This window comes from Chenopodium album, chromosome 6 (genome assembly GCF_948465745.1).
Source record: "Chenopodium album chromosome 6, dcCheAlbu1.1, whole genome shotgun sequence".
NCBI classification, from domain to species: domain Eukaryota; kingdom Viridiplantae; phylum Streptophyta; class Magnoliopsida; order Caryophyllales; family Amaranthaceae; genus Chenopodium; species Chenopodium album.
The window spans coordinates 67,145,592-67,170,262 of record NC_137839.1 but is presented as its reverse complement, the minus strand read 5'-3'; the positions used below and the strand labels follow the sequence as shown (position 1 = coordinate 67,170,262).

Below are 24,671 nucleotides of genomic sequence, written 5' to 3'. Positions count from 1 at the left end.
ATTTTTTTGTCAAATCGTTGGCCAATATCTCTTTCTACATTTGATTATTAAACAATAATACAGTGATACAACTTCTTTTAATTATTATATGAATCTAGCCTACAAGTCAGTTTCTCCCTCTAATTCCTGGTACTGATATTTCACCAATTCATAATTTCTGTTGAATAATCATACTTTCAATTTATAAATTACGTAGTATGATTTTTTGTTGGAATACCCAGACATTTGTATTGCTTCCCAATTCATTTTAATGGCCAAACTTGTTGGTGTGTTAATAATTTTGCTGGGTTTTCTTCTTTATCCAACACACTCCAGAGTACATGAAAATGAAGGTTAGTTTTTTTTTTTTTTTTTTTTTTTTCAAAAATTTTAATTTTTAAATTGGGTTTATTTTGATTAGCATTTTATGGATTTAAAAGGATAATATTTGAAAATAGACAAAATTGGATAATTTGTTTTGTTTCCTTCTTAATATTTGCTGTCAGTTTATCAGCGGTATATTATTTCTATTATTTCTAATTATAGGCTGGAAAGTGAGATGATGAAAGGTTTGGTGGTTAAATATCCATTTTTCTCAAAAGCTATAAAGACCCATTATAAAGTTCATTGTGCCCAAATTTATACTCTTCTGTCACTCATTTTCATTGGTTTTGATAATACTAATGTGATACCGTCCACGTAGGATCAATAGTATTTGTAGTGATTTTTTCCCCCTTAAGTATTGGTTGAGAAGTAGGATGGTGAAGAATTGAAGGCTTACTGGACACTAGTTTAACTATATTAGACATATGAATAATTAGTGGTTGTAAAAATGTTGAGGATAAATCATCAAGAATCTGTGTTTGTTGCTATATGTTCTTAGAATAGTTGCCTTGCTTTAACTTTTATGGTTGGATGGTTGTGATTTTACTTTATTTATGTAATTTATAATTTATTTTTAATTAGAGTGTGTGAGTGGTATGACACTGTGACCTGTGAGGATGGAGTTAGAGAAAACCTGATTATATATTAGGGTATTAGAAAAAACCTTTGGGATTAGAGTGAACCTATGTTCTTGTTATTTATATACTTAAAAACTTTAAAGGTTCAAGTGGCTTGTTTGGTATAGGATCTTATTAGGGGAATGCACTTGTTAGTTTGAGTGTATTTCAAAATATTGTGGAATAAGCTATGTGATTATAGTTGAGTTATGCATTTGCACTAAAAAATGAGAGAGATCTTAAAATAAATGTGGAATGAGCTAGATGTATCAAAGGTTCTGTTTAGTTTATCTAATTCTTTTTTTTTGAAATTGTATTATATGAACTTATATTGTTTTGTTTGAACTTGTAGTGTATTATCTAAACTTACCGTACTTATATTATTTTGTTTGAACTTATCTGTTACTGAACCTATATTGTTTTTTTTTTTTTTTTTGACAGGAACCTATATTGTTTTAGTTGAACTTATTTTGTCAAAATAATATAAAATCATGTTAAAATAAGATGAAAGTAATGGGCCTCAAGTTATGCATCTCGACTACAAACTAGAGTTATGGATATGAGTGCTAATGAAATTAATGACCAAAATATTGATTTGTTATCTTGTTAGTAAAGATGCATAACGGTTAGGAATATAGGAAAATATATTATTGAAATTTCTCGTGGATTATTTCATGCAATACATTATAAACTTAGTATTGCTCTATTAATTAATATTATTGTTCCCTTAATCATAAATTTGTGCTAAAGGGTTTGTATGGAAGGAGCTCTGGTTCTGCATTAATCAATGACAAGACAATGCTAAACGTGTCTCAAAACTACATAGTTTGACTCTAGGTTGAATAGATTGTTATAAACGAGTTTAACTTTGAACTTTAGAAGCTCTCGAGTTTGAACTCGAGCATGGCTCGATAATCAGAGTGCTATTGTTTGGCTTTATGGTAGTGTTCTTATATGAATATTATGCTACTAGAGAATATAGTTACAAAATATTCTCTTTCTAGGTTTAGAGAGGTATGTAATGATATTATTTTACAAAAATACATCCTAAACTTAGGAGGAGAATATTGTGCATATATTCTCTATCATGTTCGACCTGGGCAAGTTGTGATAAGAATTACCTTATTCTTTGTATTTTTAGGACTTAAGGAGTTAGGGTAAAGGATATATACAAATCTCACTAAAATATAAAGGACATGTACTACTCAGTATATTTTTGGAGTTCATAAGCCTACAACCATGAGCCCAATTCAAAGCATTTCATGTTTAGCTCATTTTGAACTCAAATGTTAATTTTATGTTTGAACTCAGCAAATTAGCAGAATACTGAAGCTGAGTTGAACTTTTAATCGAGCTGAGTCCAAACTATTCATGAGCACTCTATTACTTTTCTGATGTTTCTGTCACTAATGGGTTTCTTGTGCACCACAAGAAAGTAATTGATAGAGGCGCAGACATTTTAAGCTAGGTTATGTATAGAGTGTTCTCAAAAACTTGCCATGTAATTTTTTGTTTGGTGACAAATTTCTTGCCATCTATGACAGGACAATAAAGTCTTGTTTTGATGTAGTGGATAGTTTGAGATCACTCTGACTTCTCCTGATAGTAATTTAGAAGTTTAACATTCCATTTAAAAGCTGACGTTATGAATTTAGAAACCAATAGATCTGGTGATTTGTTTCTGTTTTGTAGTGGTTGCTCTCCAAGAAATATTTCAAATATTGGGTGCCAAGTACTGGAAGTTTGATAATGTTTCTTGTCAAGTTGAAATGGCTGGAGTAACACCACAGTCACCATTGGATGCTGAAAGTGAAATTAGATGTGATTGTCATCAGGAGAACAACACTTGTCATGTTGTAAGAATGTACTGTTTCCTAATCTCGTTTTATAGCCTTATTTCATTCATCTCTTTGATATGCTGTACAATTTGGAATACAAGTTGAGGATTTCTAGTTTTGCATTGAAACTTGTAAAACTATTTCGAAGGTAGTAAAATAGAAATGGATGTAATATATGCATTGCAGATTTCTCAAAGGTTACAGTCTTCCTGGTGTGCTTCCACGTGAACTGGTGAAGCTTCCTTATCTTCGGGAAGTGTAAGAACTAGACATCTGTTCCTTCTCTTCTATGTCATTTTATTATTTGATTACAGTGTACATCATTCATTGCTGTGCTTGCAGTGATTTTGCCTATAATTATCTATCAGGAGGAATACCTGTGGAGTGGGGATCAATGCAATTAGAATTTGTGTAAGCATGTTGATATCTCTGGCATTTTAATTGTTTTTGAAGCCCAAAATTTACAAAGTCATGCCGGTGAAACTCATGCAGCTCTCTTCTTGCAAACCGGTTGTCTGGAGAAATCCCCAAGGAGCTGGGAGATATTGTCAGCCTCACTACCTTGTATGTCCCAGTTTATCCATCTACTACCTTGGCAGTTATCTAGGGAGTTACCTCTGTGAATACTTAAATTCGTTATCAACATACCTGGGAACTCTACCATTTGTTGTTTTTGGTAGCTGTTTTTCCTGGTCTATGGAATTCATTATGTTTTTATGCGTAATGTGTTTGAAACCACCTTTTATTTTTGCCACTTTGTTCCTATATATACAATATCTATCTAACTATTGGTATGCTAATTTCTGTTATATATCTGCAATCACAAAGACTTTTCTGTATACTTACAGTCCCTTAATCCCTACATACTTCCCCTCTCTTGTCGTTTTTCTCCTTTATATTTAATATTAGTCCCCCGATCATCTTTCTGCATTTATGGAGGAAAGAAAGATGTTAATAAAGGCCTATATATGGTATATATGGGCATTTTTGTCCGATATAGAAATTTTGTGGGTGGTGACGTGCGTATTGTTAACAGAAGTTATTGTATGGTTGGTTAAATGAAATTCAAATGTTTTTGTGCATGTTAAAAAAGGGCGGTTTTTGGCAAATTTTCTTGCAAAAATGATTTGGCTTGTAGGTTTTCTTGACAATTTTATTTGGGAAAGGGTTTGGAAATATTGTTTTTTTTTTTTTTTTTTATTTATTTTTTTTCCAGCCTATGTTGAATGAATTACATTTGGGTGTATATGTTGTAATGTCTCTCATTGCAATCTTTTCAGGAGTCTTGAGGCCAACCAATTTAGTGGAAAAATTCCTGATGAACTTGGGGAATTAGTTAACTTGAAGACATTGTGAGTAACTTATTCCTCTATTAAGAAATAAGCTCTTTAATTGATCAGTATATGATCATGTTACATCAGGTTTGATCATATACTTTCTCTCTTATGGTATGGAAATTAGAATGCTGTCGTCAAATGATTTAAGAGGAACACTGCCTCGGACTTTTGCTGGCCTGACAAACTTATCAGATTTGTAAGTTTTCAACAAGTGTAAAACATCGCTCGTTCATATTGTTCTTTGCCATGACTTAACTTTTCTCTTTATGACCAATGCAGTCGGATTAACGATAATAACTTTAATGGGAAAATACCGCATTATATAGAAAATTGGAAGCAGCTTCAAAGATTGTAAGATGCCCCATTGGCCAGAGGCTGCTACTTCATGCTGCTGTACTTGGGTGTTAATCTTTTTGCTCTGCATCTCTGCAGGGAAATGCATGCAAGTGGACTTCAAGGGCCTATTCCGTCTTCAATATCTTTCTTGGATGGACTAACTGAATTGTGAGTATATGTGATAAGCTGTAGCATTTTGATACTTTCAGTAACGCAATATCATGAAGGATATCTGAATTCACAGGAGAATTAGCGACATCAATGGATCTACTCAGAATTTTCCAGATTTGAGGAATATGACTGGCCTAGTAAGACTGTATGTTGAACACTTGTATCATATAAGTAAAAGTATGTTGAACACTTGTATCATAAAACTAATGTTTTGTTACAATGCTTTTCACTGAATTGATCATTTCTGGGTTTTTAGTGTGCTGAGGAACTGTAGCATTGCTGGAGAGCTTCCTGTGTATTTGTGGGATATGACGAGTTTAAAAATGATGTTAGTGACTATCTTGGAACTTATACTATGGTGTCAGAATTTAAACTGATTTGTCTCGCATTATTAGTAGAATTTATGTGTTTCTCGAACTATATGGGGATATAATCTTATTTGCTGTTTAGCTTTGGTGGTGTTCCCTCTAATTACTTGTTTGTGTAGGTCTGGTGGTTGTTTCCTATTTCTTGATATTAGTTTTCTAGTGCTGCTAATTTGTTGTCTTACCCCGTTCTGCTAAACTTTTTTGCTACTTCAATCTTTTTGTCCCACGATTATCATCCTAGTTAACATGATGGAGAAAAAGGGGAAAGCTTATACCTAGTATTGAAAAGGAATCATGTGTCATTCTTCTACTAAAGAAAAGAGATAACCAATGATTGTGTTGACCAGACATACTACATGAGAGGGGTGAAATAGAGTATGAGGAACTTAGGCAAATTTTTTGGAAATGAAAACCAAAATTCAAGGAACTCAATGATGCAAGAGAGATTTTAGCTTGGAAAACTTCTCTTGCCCAACAAGAAGAAAAACTACAACCTATTCAGAATTTTAATTCAACTCTAATTAATTATAATAGGGCCAACCCATTACAACCTAAGACTCAAGCTCAAGTTTCCCAACAAACTTAAGCACCCCACAGTGGTTTTCTTAACCTATTGCGCTTCTCAAATCTCTGTCAAATACTGAGCTTTAGAGTTTACTTAAACCCTAACCCCAAATCATAATTAATTTAGGACACCAGTATAATGACACAAGGACACTTTAGAGTTTAGAATTCAAGTGGAATAACTTAAGATATGTATTTTGCTCAAATGCTTTGTGTATTTTTCAACTATTGTCATTACGGTGATTTTTAATATCCGTGATTTTATTTTCAATCAGAGAATTCCTGCCACTCCATGTTTTCTAGGATTTAATTGTTTCACAAATAATGGTCTAATGTCAGATATTTGTCCATTTCTACAGTGATGTTAGCTTGAACAACTTAGTGGGTGAAATTCCAAATGACATCAGTGCCAAGAATGTGAAGTTTGTGTGAGTTTCTCTCTGAACTCAAAATTCATGATTCTAGTCCTTTTGCAAATGTTAATGCTATACATCATGGTTTATTTTGCAATTAATCAAGGGAGGAACTATTGCACTTTTACCTTTCTTTTTGTTCAAGTGTCTAAATTATTATGCAATAAATGAACAGAGAGAAGTAAAAATAGAAAAAGGTACATCCGTACATGTAATAATAATAAGAATGTAAAAATGCAAATTTAGTTATCATAAATTTAAAAAGTGGATACTTAGGCTATGTTTTCTTCCCCAAAATAAGAAGGTTTGGTCAGTATTTTGTAAGGTTTGATCTAGTTTGGTCTGATCTTATCTTCTATTTTTACTGAACTTTTGTCGTAATTGTGTCTATAATTAATATAAAATAATTTCAAGTGAAGTTTTGTTAGATTCATCTTAATGTGTATTTTCCAAATGTCTAATATTCATAATATTTACGAAATTCTAGATGATTGGCAACAAGGAAACACTATAAAAAAAAAATCTGATTTGGTCTAGCTTATTTCTATTTAGTATAAGTTATAAGTCTCTGAAATAAGGTGTAGAGAATGTAATCTATATTTGAAAAGTGATTGTACATATGTTATATGCTTCTGAGTCGTGTATTTTCTTGCCAGGCCAGGGCCTTATGCCTTAATGCCATGCTGGATATATCTGGTGTGATCAGCCTTAGAGGTTTCCAAATTGTACTATACAATCATTATTCTTTCCTGCTCTAATACGGGGGTCTATTCGATTTATTCATGTAGCCAACAACTGTCATAGGGTTTACACCCTTTCAACACCCCTCCTAGGTTCCATTCTTAGTAGGTCAATCAGTCAATTAACCCATTTAAACACACTCTTTAGAAAACTAAGGAATGAATATTAATAAACCCCTAACAATGTCCAAGTATTTTTAATGATGTAGGTGATCAGAAGATAATGACGACATTAAGAGGGCCAAGCGGCCAACAGTCCTTTAAAATTTAACTAGTGGAAAAAATAAAGGAAGTTGTACATGCCATTCTTTGCATATAATTTTCTACATGCTAAAAACACTTTCCAGTTATACAAAATGGCCCTTTGGTAAAAAAAATTTCATTATTTTAGAATGTAGATTCTAATTTAATTTTATTTATTACGGAGTATTTATTAGGAACTCCGCCAGTGGGTTTCCCGCTGCCAGTCCCAAGCCTGGATAAAGGAGGAGGGTTACGGTAGGCCAGTGACAGCCAGTATAAAACTTCGTCACATCCCATGACATGAGCCAAACAGATACTTTCGTGGGGGCGTTCCCTACTCAGCGACGCGCTGCACTTCCTAGACCCGGGTGTAGTGATAAGTATGCAAGGGTTGCTAGGTCGTCGCCCAGAAGCGACGCGCCACATTGCCCGAGTGTGGTGTCAAATGAGCAAGGGCGTGCCATTGGGGCGTTCCCTACTGAGCGACGCGCTGCACTTCCCAGACCCGGGTGCAGTGATAAGTATGTAAGGGTTGCTAGGTCGTCGCCCAGAAGCGACGCGCCATATTGCCCAATTGTGGTGTCAAATAATCAAGGACTTGGAGTTGGGATCAGGAGGGAGCGTGGGAGAAAAGAATTTAGTTTGCGGATTGGTTCTTGGAATGTGGGGTCTCTTACGGGAAAATCAGCAGAATTGGTAGAAGTAATGAAAAGACGACGCGTGAACATCATGTGCCTCCAAGAGACAAGATGGACAGGAGAAGGAGCTCGAGGCTTGGTTTTGGGGTATAAGGTATGGTATGTTGGGCAAGAAACGAGCCACAGAACAAGGAATGGTGGAGCTAGGAACGGAGTTGGTGTGGTTCTCGATGAGAGGTTGGCAAAAGAGGTGATCGAGGTCTATCGGAAGAACGATAGGTTGATAAGGCTGAAGTTGCTATGTGGCAAGGAGATTGTGAATGTTATCAGTGCTTATGCTCCCCAAGTGGGTTTAGATGCAGAAGAGAAACGACAATTTTGGGAGGACCTAGACGAGGTGGTGCAGGGTGTCCACCACTCAGAGAAGTTATATATTGGAGGGGATCTAAATGGGCACGTTGGGGCGAGCCGAGATGGCTATGAGAGTGTCCATGGAGGCTTTGGGTATGGGCAGAGGGACGCCGGTGGTGAAGCTATTATGGATTTTGCCCAATCATATGATTTAATTTTGGCTAATACTTGGTTTAAGAAGAGGGATTCACACTTGATAACTTTTCGGAATGGAGCAAATGCAACTCAAATAGACTTCCTGCTCACAAGGAGCATAGATAGACAAAGTTGCATAAACTGTAAGGTTATCCCAGGGGAGAGTGTGGTCACCCAACACCGGCTATTGGTAATGACTATTCGTCTGAAAGAGAAGGCGAAGAAAAAAGTTAGACAAGAAGAACCAAGGATAAGATGGTGGACCCTAAGGGATGCAAAAGCTAAGGTTTTTACAGAAAAGGTAATTGAAGAAGCGGATTGGGATGGAGAGGTGGATCCGGACATGACCTGGTTACGAATGAAGAACTGTTTCCTAAGAGTGGCCAAAGAGGTCTTAGGGGAAGTAAGGGGAAGAACTTCGGTACAGAGAGATACTTCGTGGTGGAATGAAGAGGTGAAAGCAGTAATTAAGCAAAAAAGGGAATGCTATCAAGCCTTAGGAAAATGTAGGAGTGATGAAACCTTTGCAGCGTATAAGGAGGCTAAGAGTAAGGCAAAGGCAGCTGTTCGCCAAGCAAAAGAAAAGGCATATCAGGAGGTTTATGAAAAGCTTGATTCCAAGGAGGGAGAAAGGATCATTTATAAGATGGCAAAGAGAAGACAAGAGGCAAGGAAGGATATTGGCATGGTGAAGTGTGTCAAAGATAAGAACCAAATGGTCCTAGTGCAAGAGGAGGGCATCAAGGACAGGTGGAAGGGGTACTTCGATGAATTATTTAATGGAAGTAATGGAGTTGTGATAGGAGATACCTCTATGAGTGATGAAGAAATCAACATGGAGTATGTGCGAAGGATTAGGAGAGTAGAGGTGGAGATTGCACTGAGGAAGATGAAACCTAAGAAGGCGGTTGGCCCTGATGGGGTACCGATAGAGGTGTGGAGGTGTTTGGGTAAGATTGGTATTGATTGGTTAACAAACCTTTTCAACAAGATATGGACGGCTACAAGGATCCCACAAGATTGGAGGAAGAGCACCTTGGTCCCGGTTTATAAAAACAAAGGAGACGCTCAAGATTGTTCTAACTATCGAGGAATTAAGCTTATGAGCCATACTATGAAGTTGTGGGAAAGGGTGATTGAACAAAGGTTGAGGGCATGCACAAGCATTTCAGATAACCAATTTGGTTTTATGCCTGGGAGATCTACTATGGACGCAATCCATTTGATAAGACAAATGATGGAGTTTTATAGGGTAAAGAAGAAAGATCTTCATATGGTCTTTATTGATTTAGAGAAGGCATATGACAAGGTGCCAAGAGAGATACTTTGGTGGGCAATGTTGAAGAAAGGTATCCCACGAAGGTATGTAGACCTAGTTAAGGATATGTATCGGGATGTGTCAACAAATGTGAGGACATGCGGAGGGTTGACAAAAGATTTCCCTATTACAATCGGATTGCATCAAGGGTCTGCATTAAGCCCTTTTCTTTTTGCAACGGTTCTAGACGAATTAACTAGACCAATTCAAGATGAGGTTCCATGGTGTATGCTGTTCGCAGATGATATCGTTTTGGTGGATGAGACTAAGGATGGGGTTAATGTCAAGTTGGAGCAATGGAGGCAAAGGTTGGAATCTAGAGGGTTTAAGCTAAGTCGGAGTAAGACTGAATATTTGGTATGTCGTTTTGGCACTCAGAGGGGGACAAGCAATGAAGTGGTGAGTTTGGATGGAAAGGATTTGACCATGAGTGAATGTTTTAAGTACCTAGGGTCGATCATCCAGAAGAATGGTGACATTGATCAAGACGTGACCCACAGGATTAAGTCAGGGTGGCTTAAATGGAGAGCGGCCACGGGAGTGCTATGCGACCGCAGCATTCCCTTAAAGTTGAAGGGAAAATTCTACAGGACTGCCATAAGACCAGTGTTGCTCTATGGTACAGAATGTTGGGCTTCTAAGAAAGAGCATATTAAAAAGATGGAGGTTACGGAAATGCGCATGTTAAGGTGGATGTGTGGAAACACTTTAAGAGATAGAATCAGAAATGAGGTTATTCGCAAGAAAGTAGGTGTGGCGGGCATTGTAGATAAATTAAGGGAAAATCGTCTGCGTTGGTTTGGACATGTAAGACGGAGACCCGAGGGTGCACCGGTGCGAAGAGTGGAAGAGTGGGACCATGGAGGGATTAAACGAGGAAGAGGGAGACCAAAGATGACTTGGTTGGAAGGAGTGAGGAAGGATATGAAGTGCATGGATTTACGTGAGGATGAAGTTTTGGATCGTAAGGGATGGAGGAGAAAGATTTATGTTGATGACTACACGGAATAATCAAATTTGGTTCATGTTAGCCGACCCCACTTTTGGGATTAAGGCTTTGATTGATTGATTGATTGATTGATTGACGGAGTATTTATTAGGCCATTCATAATTTTATATCAAATAAGGAAAAATCTAAAAAATTCTCAATATCCTTCCCCCCCTTTCCTTTTCCATCTTATTCTGCTCGTATGTCTGCTGATATTCCAGTTCATTACCTTTGGCGTTTACCATTGACCTCTTACTCCAACTAGGAGGTGAAGCTTGTCATTGACCCTCAGGTTTCTTCCTCTTTCTCATTCAATTCTATTCTCTAGTCTGTTCTTTATTTCTCTTAGGCCCGTTTGGTTTGACCTCTTGGTATAGGGTTAGTGTCCATTTCATCCATGTAATTATTCTACTCCATCCCCCTAGAATCCCATACCCACCTCGCCCCCTAAGATTCACAATCCATTCCATTAACGAGATTTAATAACCATTCCAACAATAAACCTAACAACTTAAGACTAGTATGAGATTCTGAATCCATACCTCCCAAGTATGAGATTCCATACCATTCCAATAAAATTTAACGAACCAAACGACGCCTTAAGACTTGGAGTTTGCCAATCCCTCGTAATATGATAAGGTTTTGGGGAAGGGCCAAAGGGGTAAATGAAGAGAAAGTTAAGGACTCAATAATGATATTTTGGGGAAAAGGGGGTTGTGACTAGTGGGCAAAGCCAAAGGGGGGTTTTGAGGAAGCTATCTTTACTTTAGGAAAGCGGAGGAGTGGTGGTGGTGGCTCCATCATCAATTTTAATATCACCTGATTGACCTCTACCTTAGAAACTGAAACTTCCCACCCCTTTCCCCAGAATAACCCTCTTAATCCTTGAATATAATCAACTACTTCACCAGTAGCAGGAAGAGGACTAATTGGAGGCAATTGGAAATCAGGGTAAATAATAAGAAGGGAGGAGGATGAATTTCTTGACACAACCCCCTTGAGGCCCAACCACTAGCTTGCCTTCAAAATAGTTTTGCAAACAACAAATACCCCTAATATCACTCCCTTTTTTCAATTTCAAATCCATCACATCAATCATATTGAAGAGACTCCAACTCAAGTTATTAGCCTTATCACAATTAAGCTTAAAACTGATACCCTTCTAACCACTCAAAATATTTGGTAAGCGTCATTGACCATTATCTGATAGTATAGCTCCATCCAAAGTATACCTTAATTCACAAAAGTACATGGTCACGAATCAGCACAACCTTGGTCAAAATCTCATACACACCAGTAAGACGACTAATCAATACGAAAATCTTCAAATTAGGATATATACTTACTCTTTGCTCTTGTTTCTCAATAGTGAGTACCACATTTCCTTCTGTTTGAGCCTCTTTTCTTGCCTTATGAACTCTAAACAACCCCTCCATCCTTGCCAGCTCACTGTAACTGCCCCATTCCCAATTATATATTAACTGTAGCAAAATTCTTGATTTAGAAGCTGCTTTCTTTCCAGTAGCAGAATTAATCACAACAATGTTGCCCAATGTTTGTTCTTGATATTAACTAAAAGTCTTGTGGGTTTTGTTGTTTTTTCTGAACAGATTTTTGACAGGTAACAGGCTTAGTGGAAACATACCTTCTTCTTTATTGCAAGATGGAAGGAACATGTAAGCTATTTTTTTTGTTGGTACAGTTCATGGTCGTCCTTGTAAGTGGCTGGCTTCTCTTATTGTTTCTTTAGCCTCTTAAGTTTATGATCTAGTAATATGCCTACATTCTTTTTAAAGTGATTTACGTGCATATTTGTCACGAAAAGTACACTTAAATAATCCCAACTATTGCCTATTTACTTCTAATAATCCCAACTAAGGTTTATCTTTAAATAATCCTAACTAATGGTCCCAAAAACCGGTTACCTGCGGAAAAGGTAATTTTTTTTTTGTTTTTTAAATACCACATGTCAGCCTGATATTATTTTTTTTAAAATATAAAAAAAAAAAAAAAAACAAAAAACGATTGTGAAACCCACAACCAACCCTCCCTCATCGTGAAATCCCCCTCCCCCCTCCCCCTCTCAAAAATGGCCAGCCAGCCCTCCCAGCCCCCAAAACACACACAGCCTCATCGAGCCTGCGACAATATCAAGGTAAAGTTGGGGCTTTTGAGGGGCCAAATGGTGGCGGCTGGAGCTGTTGCGTGAATTGGTGGTGATAGTGGTATAGGTTGCTGCAATGTAAGGCTGCTGAAGATTTCGGCCCGCTGCTGATTGTTGTGCGGCAATGGTGGTTGGTGCAGCGACATGGAGTGTACGGGCTAAGAGGTGGAGTTACAGGGATTGCTCTGTTTTGTGTGTTGTGGTTTGGGGGTGGGAGTGGGCAGGCTAGGGTGGTTTTCGGGGTTAGAAGGGGCTAGTCGGCCGTTTTCGGGGGTTAGGGGAGACGGCCGGCCGTTTTCCGACGGGCTAGGGGTTAGCTTGATGTTTTGTTGTGGCGTAAGGGGAGAGGGTGGTGGCTGTTAGGGTTTTAAGTTTTTTTTTTTTTTCCTTTTTTTTTAACTTTAGACCAATCACGGGCTGACACGTGTATTGGTAACCTGTTACAACAAGTCATTGACTTGGTGTTGAACGGTTGGGACCATTGGAGATAAAGTCAGGGCATAGTTAGGATTGTTAGAAAATAAACCTTAGTTGGGATTATTAGAAGTAAATCGGTCAATAGTTGAGATTATTAAAGTGAATTTTTCGTATTTGTAATTGCTAATTCACCCATTATCTCCAATTACATCAACTTGTTCTCTCTCCTCAATATTATATTACTCCCTCCGTTCCACAATAATGTTCTTGTTTGGAATCTTTGACTTATTTAAGAAAGAGAGAATCTTCTAAATTTCTCCTAATCTATGAGAATAAATATAGTCATGTGGGATATAGTTTGATTCGTCTTGGTGAATAGATTATTAATATCTAACTTTTATAATTTTTGCTAGTGTGAGTTTAAAGATATTTGCGGTCAAAGTTGGGTAAAAATTTAGATCGATTTACGAAACAGGAACATCATTCTGGAACGGAGGGAGTACCTACTATCTTTTATCACATCTTGCTCGGTTTAGTTCAACATATATTATCTAAACTTATTTTACCTGAAAATCTGAAATTATCTGAACTTTGTTTGAAAAAACGTAATTTGTCTGAAATTATCTTGTTTGCGTGTGAATTGTTAGATTTTTAAAAGCTTTTTTTTTTTTTTTTTTTCCTGAACTTGTCTAAACTTTTTTTTTTATTCTAACTTATCTAAAATAATATGGACTTAATTTATCTATATTAAATCACAATAAGATAGAACTAACATTTCCCTCAAAAAAAAAAAAAAAAAAAAAAAAGAAGATAGACTTAACATACCCGTACACTCTCTCTCCTTCAATATAAAATTACTATTAAGACTAGAATAGACCCGGTCTACAATAACTTATTGTAGACCCAACCTTCTAGTGTACCATACGAATGTGATTATATCATACGAAATGTGATTATATTATTACAAAAGTGATTATATCATCTTGAAACTATTATGTAAATGTATTACTCAAAAAGTGAATTTATCATTATAAAATGTATCAAATTGTAAATTACATCATTCAAAAGATGATTTTTAAATTTTATCATCCTAAAGATAATTATATAATCTCATTAAATGGTTTAATATGAGATCAAAATATGACTCACAAAAAGATAATTATATCATCTAAAAAAGTGATTATATCATCCAGAATGTGATTATATTATTTGAAAGTGTCAAATTTTGGGTCTACAATAATTTATTGTAGACCGGGTCCATACAAGACCAATTGTAAAATTACACACTATCTCCAGTCATTTGTACTTTTCACACTACTTCCAATTACATGCTCTACCACAAAATTTCTCGTGAAGTAACATCCTCTACACCTTCCATTCCCCCCCCCCCCCCCCAAATATGAGATAGAGGGATTCTAATGCAGTCTAGAAATTTTAAGACATTGACATGAAATGCTTGTTTACGTATTTTGTAAAATAATTGAATGGATGCTATTCATGCTACTATAGGACAATGTGGCCACATAAAATTTCTTTTCAGTAGAGTTTTAAGGTGACTATAATCATAAGGTACTATATGACTTTTGACTTTTACATGGTTTTGGAGACTTAAAGGATCTTGGATGCTCCTAATAGGCTTTACGAGATATTTATTGTTTGAAAATTTACCGTCTTTAGACACTGCAGCTGGTCTCGTAATCCTTAGTCAGTCAGCGATTTAAATAGTTGAAATTGCCAAATTGGTATGCTAAAAATGCTGCCGAACTTCCATAGCTTTAAGTTCTTCCTCATTGAACTTCAGCTTTGTTCATAGGTGTATCTTTTGTGTTTCTGACCTCTCTGTAGTCTCTAATGACACTGGAAATTTGCTGGTTCTGGCTATGACTTGGGCATTCTTGTTTAGTTGTTTCACTTGTTTTTACTTAATATTGATCTTCCTTGTAGAAGTTGACAGCTAGTTGATGTTTTCTTGCAGTGATCTTTCCTACAATAATTTCACTTGGCAAGGTCCTGAGCAGCCCTCGTGTAGAAAAAACATGTGAGCCTATCCCTTCTCATTTACTCGTATATAATATAGTTTTGGTGTTGCCTGTTTGGTGGTGGTGTTCTGACATTTTTTTTCTGCCTGCTGGGTGTTAACAAGGAACTTGAACTTAAATTTGTTCCGGAGCTCTTCTACTGGTGTCAGTCTGTAAGCTACTTTTTGGTTAACTTTGAAGTAGAAGTAGAGTTATGTGCTTACAAACATTGAATGTCACGAGATTTTAAAAAGTTATGCTAAACTCTTTGTGCTCTTATTAGGCTTATGTATTTATTTCCTTCTTTATCTCTGTAGAAAAGGACTGCTCCCTTGCTCAAACAGTACTGTTTGTCCACGATGTAAGTAACTTTTATCGGATATGCATTCTTTGATTGGGTTTTTTTTTCTATTTTTTTTTTTTTTTTTTTGGAGGAAGCATTCTTTGATTGGTTAGTTTGTGAGAATTAGGCCTTTATTTAAATTGTTTGCTTTCATTTATGAATAAGCACTATAGATCTTAATGTTTTCCTTTTCTTCTAAATCTACAATTGTTAATTTTATAATTTAATGAAAAGACTTTGAAGTTGATCATCCCAGAAATTATTTTAAGGCAATCACAAGGACTAAATGTGTTAAGCTGTTTCCTACTTTCCTGATTATTAATTCACAAGGTATGATTTCAGTGATGTATATTAGATTGTTGGGGATAGAAAGTAAGCGCATTTATATGGGTTTTTTTTTTAACTCAAATGAAAAGAAGTTTCCATTTATCAAGGGTAGAATATGAGAATATTACGAAAGCATTATGATTCCTCGAACAAATAATGGAGAAAAAGTGGGTGCACATTTATACTACCTCTGGTTCAATTTAGTTGCAACAATTTCCATTTTGGGATGGTTCAAATTACTTGCAACAAATTTTTTTTTTTCCTTATTTGGTAACTTTTGGCCTGAAAAAAGACATAGATGCCCTTACTTTTTTTCTTAAACACCCTTATTAAATTACAAATCTGATTTCATTAAATTAAACCCCAATCTTAATTAATTAAACTCTCATCCCATTTAATATTCTCTCTCCTCCTCCAACCCCATTTTCATGGTGGCTTCATGGTGTTACGAGCGGCGGGGGTTGTAGATCGGCGGCGGCGTGGTTTGGTTTCGTGGGTTTGATTCGTGGGTTGCAGATTGGGGGTTTGGTTTGTGGGTTTGATTCTTGGGTTTCAGCGGCGGTGGGTTTGATTCGTGGGTTTGCTGGGTTGGTGGTGCTAGGTTCGTGGGTTTCTAGGTGCGGCGTTGTTGTGGTGGGTTTTGTGGTTGCAGATCAGATCGGCGACCGTGGTGCTGGGTAGGTTTCGTGGGTTTTTCGGGTTGGTGGTGCTAGGTTTGTGGGTTTCTGGGTGCGGCATTGTAGTGGGTTTCGTGGTTGCCGGCGGCCGTGGTACTGGGTTCGTGGGTTTCTAGGTGCGTGGGGTGGTGGTGGATGGTTACAGTGATGCTGGGTGGTGGTGGTGGGTGGTTTGGGTGATGCTTGGTGGTGTCAGTACTGGTGGTGGTGGTGGGTTACTGTTTTAATTTAATTAAGGTTGAGTTTTTTTTTTTTTTTTTTTTTGGGTTGGATTAATAGTTAAGCATGTTCCCTTATTTTTCCATAATCATGCTTTCAATCTTTTGCCTTGGTTTGCGTAAAGTTGTCCTTTGTTGCGACTAAATTGAACCAGAGGTAGTGTGATATACATACGCAGAAAAATTGTGGAGGCATATGTATAGAATGAGGTAAAATAGACATCTATTTTACTATTTGTTGGGTTTGAGAAGTGTGGAGAAAGGTTCAAGGAGGCTTAAGGGGGGTGCATAGCTTAGGAGTTTAAGCTATGGGCAATTGCTTGGTGTTAAGCAATGGTGGATGACATAGGGCTGACTTCAAATGAGCATATCTTAAGATCTAGAAGTGATATTGAGATGATTCAAGTTGGAGGTGATAGCTCGTCTCAAGAGCTTTCCAACGACCGGTCATAAGCTCAATTTGGCCAAGAAGCGAGAAAGATATGCCTATTTTATGAGAAGCTGTCCAGCAGGGGAATTCGGAGTGATCGCTCCTCCATGGAGGAGGGCCCGCTATTTCGAGGCTCGTTTTGGCTATTTTCTTCCAGTTTGTTGGAGCGCCCGCTCCTGTCTTTTGGAGTGGCCGCTTCATTGGGTTTCTCGGGGCTTTGTTTTATCGCGCTTGAGCCTCCGTTTTACGGCCTTGATTTTTTCTTTGTTAGTAACTTGTATTCTTAGCCCTTGGATTATTTGCCTTGTATTTGGACTATATATACTCTTGTATTGTCATTGCAGAGAGTAATAGGATGAGGGCAAAGATGTAAAGAGAGAAAGCCTCATGTAAACTCAAACACTTAGGGTTTGAGTGTTTGAGAGGGTGAGTTTGGGGTGGGAGCTTTCATTGTGATTGAAAGCTTGTAAACTACATTGTTCTTCATCAAATTATTACTCCATAGTGGATTGGTGGGTTTTTTCCCGGTTCTCGGGTTTCCCACGGTAAATTCTCCTTGTCTCATTTATTACTTGTTTTTCTGTCTTCGTTGTTGTTAATTGTCGTTAATCGCAAACTTGCTAGCACATTCGGTTAATCCCTTTCACTATTCTGAATAACTGCCAATTCCTCTCTAACCAAGGCAGGCATAGGAAATCCCCTGCATTGGTAGGTCCCTCCTCTCACTAGAAAGTAGCTACTTTGCATTGTAGGAATATATGGAAGGGGTAAGGTGGAAGTAAACTCACTAGAAACATGCATGTACAGATTAAGACAATGGACGTAAACATGAATTAATATTTCTTACACCTGGCTGGATTTGTTAATATAAATTCTTAATGTGTAATCCAGGCATCTTAACTTATGGTCAACTTCTCTCATTTTCAGCATTTGCACCAGACTCTTAAGTAATCTCATACTTCATCATAAGAAACAGATGCTATATTGCTATGCATCTTAGTTCAGTTATTCAAGGAAAGCTGGGTGAGGACATGAAATGTTGTAGTTCATAATATGTGGTGTTTTTGTATCAATAAACAATCAGTCAAACTCAAGCAGAAGTTCAATTGAACTGAGATGTTTAGGATCTCTTTATGGAACATTATATCGACTTGCTTAGCAAGACCAAGTTTTTTGCTAATGGTAGTAGAAGAGGATGATATGTTATATATGTAGTCAGGAAGAGATAAGATCAATGATGAGTTGAAAAAATTATGTGGTTGGGTTCTCAAGATTTATGGCTTCATATCGTTTCTAATTGAGGTGGCAATCACAGATGCCTTGCTTTGACTAATATATGTAAGATAATCACTCTAAAGGAGAGTAATGTAGAAAGAGGTAACCAGAGAAAAATTAAATTGAGGTAATTAGCTAGATAAAAATTACCTCATTTGTAGCTTAATATCTTACCAAAGACATGACTTACACGGCATGTTTGCGGCTCTGAAACCTTTGTTGTTGACCAATGGAGGAAACCCTCTTAGGACCTTATTGTCTATTTGAGAGGCAACTCTCTTCCTTCCAACTTCCAGGTCTTCATCTTCCATTTCTGTTTCCTCATGCCCTTGCTCCTTTGCTTGTGTTGTATATGTGCCCATGATGTGTTGTCTTCCCTCTAGAATTTATTAAATGCTTACCTCTTGCCTTCCCCTTCATATCATCATCACCCTTGTGACCTCGTGTCCTCAGTAAAAATGGTTTTTGATTATTTACTTTTGGTACTTTAATTTGAAAAAAAAAAAAAAAAAAAAAAAAAAATTACCCATACAACTTTCTTCTGAATCATGTTCTTTTGCCTGGCTTTCAAAAGCTGTTTTTCCTAGGATAGTTAGACGAAAGGCTACCTATAGAAAAATACTCAGTTTCCTTTGTGTCGTCATGTGTAATTGCTACTTTTAACACTTTTTATACAATTCAAGGTGAAATTGTAGAGGATGAGAAGATTGTGGTTTCATCTCCATATAAATAGGTTTGTGAGATACCTTTGAATTGGATTTGAGTCTTGTCAAACAAAAAGGTAATTTGAAGTATTTAAACTTTGCGCATAGAGAATATATAAAAATGATAAAGCTGCTATGTTTTGTAACCCTTCTTTTTCTTGACTGTCCTACCTCCTACCCTGTGCCATGCCATCAGTGAATTGTCTTTGAAGATAGGTTGCTGTGACATAAGAAAGTTTTGTGAAAGCAAAAGTATGTCATGAGAAACAGCTACATTTTTGGTATATATAAAAGTGAAAAAACAAAGTGAGAGTTTATCTTTTAACAAGAATATTACAATATTGACATCTAATGTTTTCTTACTTTACTATTCTATTGGCAGATGGCTGCTCTTTGCATATTAATTGTGGTGGAGATGATTTAGAAGCAGAGGATGAAGACAGAAAAGTTGTCTATGAAGGAGATGTAGGTGTTGGAGGTGGTGTTGCCACATATTATATGAGCAATAAAAACCACTGGGGATTTAGTGCCACTGGTGATTTCATGGATGATGATGATTTGCAAAGTATACGGCATACTAAGTATTTGCCTGGAAGTAATTTATCTGATCTGTATGCTACAGCACGTGTTTCCCCAGTTACACTTACTTATTTCACTTACTGCCTGGAGAATGGAAATTATACTGTTAAATTACACTTTGCTGAGATTCAGTTCACAAACAGAAAAACATATGACAGTCTTGGAAGGCGTTTCTTTGATATTTATATTCAGGTAATCAGTTGTCTCCATGGTGTGTGTACTTCTTCTATTTACGATTGTCCTGATAGTAAGTTTGTCTACAGGACAAATTAGTGCAGAAAGATTTCAACATTGAAGATAAGGCTCATGGTGCTCAAAAGCCAACAGCCATAGCGTTTAATTCTAGCGTGACAGATAATATTTTGGAGATCCGACTAAACTGGGCTGGTAAAGGGACAACAAGGATTCCGACCAGAGGAGTTTATGGACCCCTCATTTCAGCTATTTCTGTCAATCCTGGTAAGGATTGAATCTTTTGTTCATCATAGACATACTTAAACCTCTCTCTCTCTCTCTCTCTCTCTCTCTCTCTCTCTTTTTGGTTTATACTATCAAGCATTGTTCTATAACTCTTTTAATTGCCAATTTTGTTTCTAATATTGGTATGCCTCTCTACAGTTTCCAGACGATGCTCAAGTGGCAGAAGCCAATCAAGCCATAGGATTATTTATATCGCTGTAGGAATCGTCTCCTTTTTCTTTCTGATCTTGGCTGTGCTTATCTTACGGTGGAAAGGCTGCTTCAGAGTCAGGACAAAGAGCGATGGTAAAGATAGTTCTAGCTTGGCAGTGAATGATTGAGTATACATATAATTGACAAACTGATTTTTCATATAACCTAGCCTGCTCTGAAGTGCAATTCTTTAGGAGATATTCCAGGATTTTCAACTCACTGTGATGATACTTTTCATGTTACTGATGGGCAATTGCCTGTCACAAGTTAGGATAACTGCTGTTAAGTTCATTAATAGCGATTTAAGTCAATTTTGGTTCATGATTATGTGTGGTAATTCTGCATTTTCGTCCCGCTAGAGTAAGAAATGTGGACTTTAATATCTCCATTCACCACCTTCACCCAGAATATTTAAGGCTTATGATTGCACCAATTGTAGCTAACTTCGTGAGATACTTTTCCATCTTGGAAATAAATTTAAAGATGCTTCTCTGTGATATAGCAAGGTTTGGTAAATATTTATGAAATTCAGAGAAAAGCACAAAGTTTTGTCACTTGCTGGTTCTAAACAGGGATGCTCATACATGCTGCATGTGGTTGACCTGGTTGTTGCTATTCTTTACTAGGATGCGTAATGCGTGAATGTAAATCTGACTGTTTCTTTTAAAATAGTTGTTTTAAGAATTATCATCTTAACCTTGGTATATACTTTGAATTAACAGTGTGTAAGCCATGGTAGTTGGGTGCTTGTGTATCAGCTCTTGGGTGAGGCATGCTAGTTTGGATCTATGTTGTGGCAAGGATAAATTATAGTGGTTCCGAATGGACTTTGATTATGAAGGTTTTGAATATCTTTATTCTTTATTAATTCGGAAATAGTTCTACACAGACCCAGCTATATTACATGATAAAATTAGGAATTTAGATATTCGAACGAAAGTTGGAGACATATACTGAGATTTAGACAAGGGAGAACTGGCTAAGTTACTTTGGGCATGTGAGACGTTGATCAGAGGATGCACCGCGAAGGAAGATGGAGTCTTGGAGGATTTGGATAATGGATAATTTAAAAGGAGTCTAGGGAGACCAAAGATGTCTTGGATAGAGGGAGCGAAGAATGACATGAAGAAAGTGGGTTTGCAAGGGGATGTAACAATGTTACAATGGATAGAAATGAAATGGAGTAAGAGGATCTTTATGGATTACCACAACTGTCCACAAGTGATAAATTATCAGTTCATGCAGTGAGCCTGCGCTTTTGGGAATAATGCTAGCTGTAGTTGTGTTTCCTCAGGGATCTGTGAGAATTCTTATGATCTCAGATCGATGCATCATACATCTAGATATCACTAGTTGCATTTGTTTAAATTTCCTTTCTTTTATATGTGAATGACTGAAACCCACTTTCTTTCCCAGTTTCCCTCTCAAATACTTGTGCATAGTGGCTGCTCTTGCTTAAATTATTTTCTAAAGCTAAAACACTCCCTTTTTTTTTTTTTTTTTTTTTTTTTTTTGGAGTTTGGATGTTCTTGTTATTAGAACAGTATCGTTGTTTTTGGTCAAATATATTGCTTTTAAGTTAAGGGTGAATGTGGTTGTTGCTTTATCAGAAAAGGTATGTGATGTAGACGAGGCTACATGAAGTATGCACTGGAGTGATTACAACAATCTTGGGGCTATCTTGCTGTAATTTCTTTAACTTTTATGGCTTTTTGCCAAATAATGTGGTGCTATGGTCTAACCATGTTCATTTACAGATCTTGGCGGACTGCAAATACAAGGTGGGGGGTATACATTGAAACAAATCAGAACTGCCACCAATAACTTCAATCCCTCGAACAAAATAGGTGAAGGTGGTTTTGGACCTGTTTACAAGGTATGTTAGTACTCGATGAGTCATACGTCATGTCTTAGTATATTTGTTGAAGAAAAACAATTACTGAAGGTGAATTGGCTGGCAGGGTTTGCTGAACGATGGAACTGTTATTGCAGTAAAGCAGCTTTCCTCCAAATCAAAGCAGGGCAATCATGAATTTCTCAATGAAATTGGCATGATTTCTTGTCTTCAGCACCCCAATCTTGTTAAGCTTCATGGATTTTGCATTGAAGGGGATCAATTATTGTTAGTATATGAATACATGGAAAACAATTGTCTGGCACGTGCTCTGTTCGGTAGGTTGTCAAATTTCAGATCAGCACTGGTAGGATTCCTCATAAGTACTTGTCAATTTTAGGCTATTTGAATACGATTGTAGGTCATGAACAAAGCCAGATTTTTCTGGACTGGGAAACGAGAGTCAAAATATGCCTCGGAATTGCTAGAGGTTTAGCGTTTCTCCACGAGGATTCAAGACTCAAGATTGTTCACAGGGATATTAAAGCTACTAATGTACTGCTGGACAGAGAGCTGAATCCCAAAATTTCGGATTTTGGATTGGCTAGGCTTGGTGAGGATGAAGAGACTCATGTTAGCACCCGAGTAGCAGGAACAATGTAAGTAGCATCCTTGGATTATGACTAGAGGTCCACCACCCCCCCCCCCCCCCCCCCCCCCAAAAAAAAAAAAAAAAAAACACACACACACACATCAGGTAGTTTTTTTTATACTACCTCCGTTAACTATTCCTTTGTTGCAAATAATAGTTAACGGAGGTAGTATTATCTTAATCAAATACCTGCCAATAACAGATCAGACTTCAATTTGAGCGCCACACGTCATGTAATGACATATTTGTTTTGATATTTTGTACCTTTCTAGTGGATATATGGCGCCGGAATACGCAATTTGGGGTCACCTAAGTTATAAGGTTGATGTTTATAGTTTTGGAATTGTCACTTTGGAAATTATCAGTGGAAGGAGCAATAGCTACTATGTGCCATCTACTGACTTCTTTTGTCTTCTAGATTGGGTATGATTTTATTTTTTTACCCAGATTTTCCTTGTTCATTTTCTTTAGCCAGCTTTTCTCTGCGATTATAATTTAGAAACTTTTTTTCGATAGAATTTCTGACCCATGCACTTGCAGGCATGTCATTTGTGGACAAGTGGTAACTTTGTAGAACTTGTTGATCAAAGGTTGGGATGTAATTTTAACATAGAAGAAGCAGAAAAAATGGCGAATGTGGCTCTCCTGTGCACCAGTGCTACAGCTTCCGAAAGACCAACTATGTCTGAGGTGGTGAAAATGCTTGAAGGCGAAATGGCAGTCCCAGATGTGGTTCCAGACCTCCAAGCATATACTAATGATGTAAGATTTAAAAGCATAAGAGGTAAACATCCTCACCGAGAAGCCGAGAATGTCAGTGGTAGGCAATCTGAAATTTCAACAACGATGCATACAGAAACTGTATCATCCTCTACATCCAGTGAACGCTTACATTGATATAGTTTCCACAGCAAGTCCTCATGACAATTATTTTCCTCAGCGTTTCGGTATTTGTATGTATCAATGTATCATATGTTCTGTCGTTCTGAAGCCTGAACATGCCTTGGTGCCCCTCTATGTCTAATTAGTAATTATTATGTGCATGTAGAGTTTAGACATCCCAAGAGTTAATGACACATTGTAAAAACCAAGCAATTGTAAAGGGCAATTGTTGTATGTAGTTGTAAAAATTCTTTTACGACCGATGTTCTCGTTCATAACTCCTAAGATTTGGTAACCCAAAAGGGTCAACCAAAGAACACTATGTACACAATTAAAAGATTAGGGCATTTGTTCCAAAGTACTCCGTATTATATTCAATAATATTAGATTAGTATGGTAATTAAAAAACGCATGAATTTTCTCAAAAAATTCTCTGTAGAGTTGCGTACACTTTGGAAGTCCTACCTCTATTTTGGTTGGTATGAATGACTTCATTATCATTTACTTGCATCAGATATCCAGCAAAATTTAGACGACTTAGTCAAATTTGAGCTCTTTTGGTAAGCCAATTTAGGGAGTGAATCAAGGAAAAGTCTATTGTAATGACTTATTTGATTCAACAATTTTGCTAATAAAGGAAAGTCAATATTCTTGTAACATGTTGGGTTGTGATGAGTAACGCCTTGAATTGACTTGGTTAAAAGTCAAACACTAGTTGCAATTAAATGCGTTTCACAAGATAGAAGTTTAAACCACGATTAGTGGCAAATAAAGGTAACGTATTTGTAGAGTTTGTTGCAATTTTTGTTGGAGTTATTTATTTTCCATAGTAAAACTCCAAGTTATGTTTTTAATAGAGCAATAACCAAATTTGCAAATATCAATTAGTGGACTTTTTGGCCATAAATATCTCTTACAGTCTTACCATTACCAATTTTTAAGCCTAACAGTGCATAATTAAGGTTAGGTTCATAAAACTTGATTGCTTCTGATCACTCT

General features: G+C 36.8%; 1 protein-coding gene across 3 annotated transcripts; it reads left to right on the top strand.

Annotated features, from left to right (window-relative positions):
* LOC145636184 (putative LRR receptor-like serine/threonine-protein kinase RFK1) lies at window positions 1-24,095 on the top strand. 3 transcript variants are annotated; one of them, XM_081687668.1, is made up of 24 exons: window positions 1-332; window positions 2,673-2,836; window positions 3,005-3,076; window positions 3,161-3,229; window positions 3,311-3,382; window positions 4,099-4,170; window positions 4,280-4,351; window positions 4,435-4,506; window positions 4,588-4,659; window positions 4,736-4,807; window positions 4,919-4,990; window positions 5,954-6,022; window positions 12,091-12,156; window positions 15,037-15,099; window positions 15,205-15,252; window positions 15,397-15,440; window positions 19,436-19,824; window positions 19,896-20,091; window positions 20,251-20,397; window positions 22,062-22,180; window positions 22,266-22,476; window positions 22,560-22,797; window positions 23,063-23,213; window positions 23,331-24,095. In XM_081687668.1, exons 2-24 carry the CDS (start codon window positions 2,781-2,783, stop codon window positions 23,685-23,687), a joined length of 2,799 nt encoding a protein of 932 aa, XP_081543794.1. In that variant the 5' UTR covers window positions 1-332; window positions 2,673-2,780; the 3' UTR covers window positions 23,688-24,095. The 3 variants fall into 3 exon arrangements, with proteins under 3 accessions (XP_081543794.1, XP_081543793.1, XP_081543795.1); XM_081687667.1 differs by having other exon boundaries at window positions 2,673-2,844; XM_081687669.1 differs by lacking the exon at window positions 1-332 and having other exon boundaries at window positions 2,818-2,844; window positions 3,187-3,229; window positions 23,331-24,094.
* The last annotated feature ends 576 nt before the right edge of the window (window positions 24,096-24,671 follow it).

Coding starts and splice junctions, on each gene's coding strand:
- LOC145636184 (XM_081687667.1), top strand. CDS start 251: ATGGCCAAACTTGTTGGTGTGTTAATAATTTTGCTGGGTTTTCTTCTT. Junction 2,845..3,004: donor ACTTGTCATGTTGTAAGAAT/GTACTGTTTCCT, acceptor TATGCATTGCAG/ATTTCTCAAAGGTTACAGTC. Junction 20,398..22,061: donor AGTCAGGACAAAGAGCGATG/GTAAAGATAGTT, acceptor GTTCATTTACAG/ATCTTGGCGGACTGCAAATA.